Source organism: Arachis stenosperma, chromosome 8 (assembly GCF_014773155.1).
Source record: "Arachis stenosperma cultivar V10309 chromosome 8, arast.V10309.gnm1.PFL2, whole genome shotgun sequence".
Lineage (NCBI taxonomy): Eukaryota > Viridiplantae > Streptophyta > Magnoliopsida > Fabales > Fabaceae > Arachis > Arachis stenosperma.
The window spans coordinates 26,375,512-26,384,194 of NC_080384.1; the positions used below are offsets into that span (position 1 = coordinate 26,375,512).

The 8,683-nt window shown below is 38.9% G+C and overlaps 1 protein-coding gene and 1 non-coding gene across 2 annotated transcripts; one reads left to right on the forward strand and one right to left on the reverse strand.

Annotated features, from left to right (window-relative positions):
* Window positions 1–2,074: 2,074 nt before the first annotated feature.
* On the forward strand, window positions 2,075–2,178 carry LOC130946999 (small nucleolar RNA R71). The gene has a single exon (XR_009072414.1). It is a non-coding gene; the product is annotated as a small nucleolar RNA R71 (small nucleolar RNA).
* Window positions 2,179–7,196: 5,018 nt separating this feature from the next.
* LOC130945662 (protein FAR1-RELATED SEQUENCE 1-like) lies at window positions 7,197–8,058 on the reverse strand. Its single transcript, XM_057874364.1, has 2 exons — window positions 7,836–8,058; window positions 7,197–7,723 (listed from the first exon to the last, which is right to left on the reverse strand). Exons 1-2 carry the CDS (start codon window positions 8,056–8,058, stop codon window positions 7,197–7,199), a joined length of 750 nt encoding a protein of 249 aa, XP_057730347.1.
* Between the last annotated feature and the right edge of the window lie 625 nt (window positions 8,059–8,683).

Below are 8,683 nucleotides of genomic sequence, written 5' to 3' on the forward strand. Positions count from 1 at the left end.
CCATTTCTGGCGTTAAACGCCGGGCTGATGCCCATTCCTGGCGTTTAACGCCAGGTTCTTGCCCTTTTCTGGCGTTTAACGCCAGTCTGGTGCCCCTTTCTGGCGTTAAACGCCCAGAATGGTGCCAGACTGGGCGTTAAACGCCCAACTGCTAGGTTTACTGGCGTTTGAACGCCAGCAACATCTTCCTCCAGGGTGTGCTGTTTTTCTTCCTGTTTTTCATTTTGTTTTTGCTTTTTTAATGGATTTTGTGACTTCTTATGATCATCAACCTACAAAAAACATAAAATAACAAAAGAAACTATATAAATTATAATCATTGGGTTGCCTCCCAACAAGCGCTTCTTTAATGTCAGTAGCTTGACAGAGAGCTCTCATGGAGCCTCACAGATACTCAGAGCAATGTTGGAACCTCCCAACACCAAACTTAGAGTTTGAATGTGGGGGTTCAACACCAAACTTAGAGTTTGGTTGTGGCCTCCCAACACCAAACTTAGAGTTTGACTGTGGGGGCTCTTCTTGACTCTGATTTGAGAGAAGCTCTTCATGCTTCATCTTTATGTTGACAGAGGGATATCCTTGAGCCTTAAACACAAAGGATTCTCCATTCACTTGAATGATCAGTTCACCTCCATCAACATCAATCACAGCCTTTGCTGTGGCTAGGAAGGGTCTGCCAAGGATGATGGTTTCATCCATGCACTTCCCAGTCTCTAGGACTATGAAATCAGTAGGGATGTAATGGTCTTCAATCTTAACCAAAACATTCTCTACAAGTCCATAAGCTTGTTTTCTTGAGTTGTCTGCCATCTCTAGTGAGATTTTTGCAGCTTGTACCTCAAAGATCCTTAGCTTCTCCATTATTGAGAGAGGCATGAGGTTTACACTTGACCCTAAGTCACACAGAGCTTTCTTGAAGGTCATGGTGCCTATGGTACAAGGTATGGAAAACTTCCCAGGATCTTGTCTCTTTTGAGGTAATTTCTGCCTAGACAAGTCATCCAGCTCTTTGGTGAGCAAAGGAGGTTCATTCTCCCAAGTCTCATTTCCAAATAACTTGTCATTTAGCTTCATGATTGCTCCAAGGTACTTAGCAACTTGCTCTTCAGTGACATACTCATCCTCTTCAGAGGAAGAATACTCATCAGAGCTCATGAAAGGCAAAAGTAAGTCCAATGGAATCTCTATGGTCTCATGTTGAGTCTTAGATTCCCATGGTTCCTCATTGGGGAACTCATTGGAGGCCAGTGCACGCCCATTGAGGTCTTCCTCAGTGGCGTTCACTTCCTCCCCTTCCTCTCCAAATTCGGCCATATTGATGGCTTTGCACTCTCCTTTTGGATTTTCTTCTGTGTTGCTTGGAAGAGTACTTGGAGGGAGTTCAGTAACTTTCTTGCTCAGCTGTCCCACTTGTCCTTCCAAATTCCTAATGGAAGACCTTGTTTCAGTCATGAAACTTTGAGTGGTTTTGATTAGATCAGAGACCATGGTTGCTAAGTCAGAGGGGTTCTGCTTAGAATTCTCTGTCTGTTGCTGAGAAGATGATGGAAAAGGTTTGCCATTGTTAAACCTGTTTCTTCCACCATTATTATTGAAACCTTGTTGAGGTCTCTCTTGATTCTTCCATGAGAGATTTGGGTGATTTCTCCATGAAGAATTATAGGTGTTTCCATAGGGTTCTCCTAGGTAATTCACCTCTTCCATTGAAGGGTTCTCAGGATCATAAGCTTCTTCCTCAGATGAAGCCTCCTTAGTACTGCTTGGTGCATTTTGCATTCCAGACAGACTTTGAGAAATCAAATTGACTTGTTGAGTCAATATTTTGTTCTGAGCCAATATGGCATTCAGAGCATCAATCTCAAGAACTCCTTTCTTCTGACTTGTCCCATTGTTCACAGGATTCCTTTCAGAAGTGTACATGAATTGGTTATTTGCAACCATTTCAATGAGCTCTTGAGCCTCTGTAGGCGTCTTTTTCAGATGAAGAGATCCTCCAGCAGAGCTATCCAAAGACATCTTGGATAGTTCAGAGAGACCATCATAGAAAATACCTATGATGCTCCATTCAGAAAGCATGTCAGAATGACATTTTCTGATTAATTGTTTGTATCTTTCCCAAGCTTCATAGAGGGATTCTCCATCCTTCTGTCTGAAAGTTTGGACTTCCACTCTAAGCTTGCTCCATCTTTGAGGTGGAAAGAACTTTGCCAAGAAGGCATTGACTAGCTTTTCCCAAGAGTCCAGGCTTTCTTTAGGTTGAGAGTCCAACCATATCTTAGCTCTGTCTCTTACAGCAAAAGGGAATAGCATCAGTCTATAGACCTCAGGGTCAACCCCATTAGTCTTGACTGTGTCACAGATTTGCAAGAATTCAGCTAAGAACTGATGAGGATCTTCCATTGGAAGTCCATGGAACTTGCAATTCTGTTGCATTAGAGAAACTAATTGAGGCTTTAAGCTCAAAGTTGTTTGCTCCAATGGCAGGGATAGAGATGCTTCTCCCATAAAAATCAGGAGTAGGTGCAGTAAAGTCACCCAGCACCTTCCTTGCATTGTTTGCATTATTGTTGTTTTCGGCTGCCATGTCTTCTTCTTCTTTGAAGAATTCGGTCAGGTCCTCTAAAGAGAATTGTGCTTTGGCTTCTCTTAGTTTTCTCTTCAAGGTCCTTTCGGGTTTAGGGTCAGCTTCAACAAGAATGCCTTTGTCTCTGCTCCTGCTCATATGAAAGAGAAGAGAACAAGAAAATGTGGAATCCTCTATGTCACAGTATAGAGATTCCTTGAGGTGTCAGAGGAAAAGAGAAATAGAAAGAAGAAGGATAAGGAGAATTCGAACTTTACTTAGATAAGGTTCGAATTGTGCATTAAGAAGGAGTGGTACTCCATAAATAGAAGGATGTGAGAAGGAGGGAAGTAATTTTTCGAAAATTAATTAAAATATTTTGAAAACATTTTTGAAAAACACTAATTGATTTTCGAAAATAAAAGTGGGAAAGAAGTAAAGTGATTTTTGAAAAAGATTTTGAAATTAGAAATTGAAAAAGATTTGATTGAAAACTATTTTGAAAAAGATGTGGTTGAGAAGATATGATTGGTTTTAAAAAGATGTGATTGAGAAGATATGATTTGAAAACAATTTTAAAAAGATTTGATTTGAAAACAATTTAAAAAGATTTGATTTTAAAAATTAATGACTTGCCTAACAAGAAAAGATATGATTCAAACATTAAACCTTCCTCAACAGAAAAGGCAACATACTTGAAATGTTCAATCAAATCATTAATTGTTAGTAAGTATCTTTGAAAAAGGAAAGAAATTGATTTTGAAAACATTTGATTGAAAAGATATGATTTGAAAAAGATTTGATTTTGAAAAACTTTAAAAAAAATTGATTTGAAAACAAAATCTTCCCCCTAGCACCATCCTGGCGTTAAACGCCCAGAATGGTATCCATTCTGGCGTTTAACGCCCAAAATGCACCCTTTTTGGGCGTTAAACGCCCAACCAGGTACCCTGGCTGGCGTTTAAACGCCAGTCTGCCTTCTTCACTGGGCATTTTTGAATGCCCAGCTTTTTCTGTATAATTCCTCTGCAGTATGTTCTGAAGCTTCAATTCTCTGTATTATTGACTTGAAAAGACACAAAATAAAAAATATTTTTGGATTTTTAATAATCAAAATGCAACAAGAATCAAATAACAATGCATGCAAGACACCAAACTTAGCAGTTTGTATACTACTGACACTATATGAGACACCTAAACACTCAAGTCAAGAGAATTCAAAGATCAGAGTAAGAAATCATCAAGAATTACTTGAAGATCCTTAAGACACATGAATGAATGCATGCAATTGACACCAAACTTAAAATGAGACACTAGACTCAAGCAAGAAATATTTTTGGTTTTTATGATTTTCTAATTTTTTTTTTGTGTTTTTCGAAAATTAAGTGAAAACATCAAAATTCTTAATGAGAATTCCAGGAATCAGTGCAATGCTAGTCTAAGACTCCGGTCCAGGAATTAGACATGGCTTCACAGCCAGCCAAGCTTTCAAAGAAAGCTTCGGTCCAAAACACTAGACATGGCCAAAGGCCAGCCAAGCCTTAGCAGATCACTGCTCCAAAAGCAAGATTGATAAAAAATCAACAAGCTTCTGTGATGATAAGTTGAAACCTCGGTCCAATGAGATTAGACATGGCTTCTCAGCCAGCCAGATTTCAACAAATCATCATGAAACTCTAGAATTCATCTTCAAGAATTTCGAAAAAAAATAAATGCCTAATCTAAGCAACAAGATGAACCGTCAGTTGTCCATACACAAGAACAATCCCCGGCAACGGCGCCAAAAACTTGGTGCACGAAATTGTGATCAATACTTTTCAAAACATAAACACAACTTCGCACAACTAACCAGCAAGTGCACTGGGTCGTCCAAGTAATAAACCTTACGCGAGTAAGGATCGATCCCACGGAGATTGGTGGTATGAAGCAAGCTATGGTCATCTTGTAAATCTCAGTCAGGCAGACTCAAATGGGTATAGATGATGAATAAAGTAATAAGATAAAGATAGAGATACTTATGCATATCATTGGGGAGAGCTTCAGATAAGCGAATGAAGATGCCTTCCCTTCAGTCTCTCTGCTTTCCTAATGTCTTCATCCAATCCATCTTACTCCTTTCCATGGCAAGCTTATGCAAGGGTTTCACCGTTGTCAGTGGCTACCTCCCATCCTCTCATTGGAAATACGTTCCTGATGCCCTGTCACAGCATCGGCTATCCATCTGTCGGTTCTCAATCAGGCCGGAATAGAATCCAGTGATTCTTTTGCGTCTGTCACTAACGCCCCGCCCTCAGGAGTTTGAAGCACGTCACAGTCATTCAATCATTGAATCCTACTCAGAATACCACAGACAAGGTTAGACCTTCCGGATTCTCTTGAATGCCGCCATCAGTTCTTGCCTATACCACGAAGACTCTGATCTCACAGAATGGTTGGCTCGTTTGTCAGGCGAGCACTCGGTTGTCAGGCGATCAACCATGCATCATGTAATCAGAAATCCAAGAGATATTCACTAAGCCTCAGATGCTTGTAGAACAAGAATGGTTGTCAGTCACCTTGTTCATAGGTGAGAATGATGATGAGTGTCAATCATCACCTTCATCAAGTTGAAGAACAAGTGATATCTTGGACAAAGAACAAGCGGAATTGAATAGAAGAACAATAGTAATTGCATTAATACTCGAGGTACAGCAGAGCTCCACACCTTAATCTATGGTGTGTAGAAACTCCACCGTTGAAAATACATAAGAACAAGGTCTAGGCATGGCCGAATGGCCAGCCTCCCAAAGTGAGTTCAATCATCAAAACATGATCAAAAGACTCTCTATTACAATAGTAAAAGGTCCTACTTATAGAAAACTAGTAGCCTAAGGTGTACAAAGATGAGTAAATGACATAAAAATCCACTTCCGGGCCCACTTGGTGTGTGCTTGGGCTGAGCAATGAAGCATTTTCGTGTAGAGACTTCTCTTGGAGTTAAACGCCAGCTTTTATGCCAGTTTGGGCGTTTAACTCCCAATTAGGTGCCAGTTCCGGCGTTTAACGCTGGAATTTCTGTAGGTGACTTTGAACGCCGGTTTGGGCCATCAAATCTTGGGCAAAGTATGGACTATCATATATTGCTGGAAAGCCCAGGATGTCTACTTTCCAACGCCATTGAGAGCGCGCCAATTGGGCTTCTGTAGCTCCAGAAAATCCACTTCGAGTGCAGGGAGGTCAGAATCCAACAGCATCTGCAGTCCTTTTCAGTCTCTGAATCAGATTTTTGCTCAGGTCCCTCAATTTCAGCCAGAAAATACCTAAAATCACAGAAAAACACACAAACTCATAGTAAAGTCCAGAAAAGTGAATTTTAACTAAAAACTAATAAAAATATACTAAGAACTCAACTAAAACTACTAAAAACATACTAAAAACAATGCCAAAAAGCGTACAAATTATCCGCTCATCAGACACAATTAAGTACTTTTTAAATTAATAAACTTTTTTCTTTTCTTATTTCAGTTGAGTTCATTTGTTATGTAACTAATTCCTTTCAATTAAATTTTAGGAAGAGATTAATGACTTCAAGTACCAATATGGTCCAAATCTTCTGTTGCATGAAATGAACAAAATTAGAGACAAAGTGATTTGGAAATCTGAAGTAATAAGACTACCAAAGCCTTCTGCTGCTCTCTCTAGCCCTTATTGTCAATTCACATATGGGGATTTAGATAGTAAATAGAATATACTGTGATTCATTGGTTGTATTTTACAATATTTTGGTTAACTTGTTTAAAAAAGCAATGTATATATGTGAATATTAATGTAAATGCTAATCTATGTATCTTAACTTAATATCAATAATTTTTTCAATGTATTCAATGTGCTCATCTGAGATGTTAATTTATAAATCTCTTGGAACTGTCTGGCTGGTGTTTTATTCCATGTTCTCATTGATTGCTATTAGTGTATTTACAAATATATTAGTAACACCAAGAAACATAGTGAACCGAAATTAATACACTAGCCGAACCGAAAGTTTCAAACACACTGAACCCTAAACCCATAAACCCCCAAAACTCTAAAACACTAAAACCCTAAAGCCTAACATTAAACCCTAAAACCCTAAATCCTAAACTCTAAACCCTAAAACCATAAAGCCTAACACTAAACCCTAAACCCCTGAACCCTAAACCCTAAACCCTAAAACCCTAAAGCCTAACACTAAACCCTAAACCCCTGAACCCTGAACCCTAAACCCTATAACCTAAACCTTAAACACTAAACCTTGATTCCCGTTTCTCAAAACGAATTCTAATTATTCAACTTAGAAATTAATACACTAGACGAATAAAAAAATTGCATATATCAATATAAAATTTCACAAAAAAGTGACTATTCATAAAAGACTAACAACAGTTAGAAATTACCCCTGCTATAACCATGGTGAACCGAAATTTGCACATGGGTGAACAAAAATTTACATTAATAAAAACTAAAACTTGTACAATCCTCTCTTGGATAATTCATATCTGGTGCATTGTAAAGAGTGGAGCTTATTTGAATCGATGATGCGGAGTCTAAAAGGTTCAACTACAAATGACATAATTAATTATATATTAGCAAAATGAACAATTGACTTTTTAACTAATCAAAAGCAAGTCAAGTTTACCTCGCTTGGACCTGTCTTTTTCTTTTTCTTCATGACATTTGAGATCTTTTTTTCCAGGTTTGATCCAAGTCTGTTCTTGGGCCGACCTCTTGTTTTGACACGTGGTGGGCTTTGAAGGTCATTTACATTGCTTAATGTTGCTTCTTCGTGCGTTAACAAAATTTTTGCTTTGCTTCTCTCTTGATATTCTTCCAACTCCGCCATGACCTTGTCAAATGCTCGGTGTAGAATTCCGGTCAACTCTTTAGACTCGGATGCAAATTTAAATATATTGTGCGATCGAAACACCAATTTGTCAAATCTCTTACTCCTCGACTCCAATAGAGGTTCATCTTGGCTACTCTTGATGTGTGTATGCCTCCCCTTTATATTCTTGCTCCAGCGTTCCAATATGTATTTCAGTGCCACATTATCCACTCGCTCAAAGCTTAGGATGCTTAGCAAATGGCGGCACAATATGCCCCTAGATTCAAACAGCAAGCAATGGCACTTCACATCTCGTGATACTGCGTCATTGGTCAAACTTATTGAATGTGGAGTTGGAAACCTACTCTATGACTTCATATGTTGTGAAACCTAGGGTGGAATGCATTGATCTTGTGATACAGTTCACTTTACCTCTGAATTGAGCTTGAACTTTCCTGAATTTCTCATGGGTATATACATGCTGAAATTGTGCCTCTATTGCTGATTTTGTAGCGCACGGTATCACGGTGTAAAAATCTGCAGCATCAAATTCTCTCTCTACTTGCTCTCTGCTTGCTAGGCAATTATCGTATTGCTTCACAAATTGTCTCAAGGAGCTATTCCGTGTGATAAACTTGTTGAAAAATGAATGCATGCTCTCGCTCCTTTGTGTGCTTCTCATTTCGGCCAAGAAGTGATGATCCAAGTAAACTAGAATCCATATATGCCGATCCTTGTATAGCTCTGAAAAACAAACCCAACCCATAAGGTGCGGTGAACCGAAAAATTTGCATGCTTTGGGAAAAAAAGATATGAGCATGAAAATAATTCGAATTGAAACCTCAATTACTTGAAAGCAACTTGTTGCCTCTGAGGCCATACTTTGTAAGAAAATCATTCCAGTTTCTGTCAAATACGTCTTTTGTGTATGAGTTCCAAACAACGTGGCTCATCTCTTGTTCAATATCGATGTGCCCCTTGTAGCCGTTTAAATTGCTTGGGATCTTCTTCATAATGTGCCAGATGCACCAGCGATGAATTGTTGTTGGCATGCACAGCTCAATTGCCCTTTGAATTGATGCGCATTGATTGGTAAGAATACCTTTTGGTGCCTTTCCTCCCATGCAACGTAGCCAACACTCAAATAGCCATTTGAATGATTGGATGTCCTCATTTTTCATCAGCGCACATCCGAGAAGTGTCGACTGGCCATGGTGATTCACGTCCATAAAAGAACCTAAAACCAAATTGTACCTACATAAATAACAAGCATATCGTGG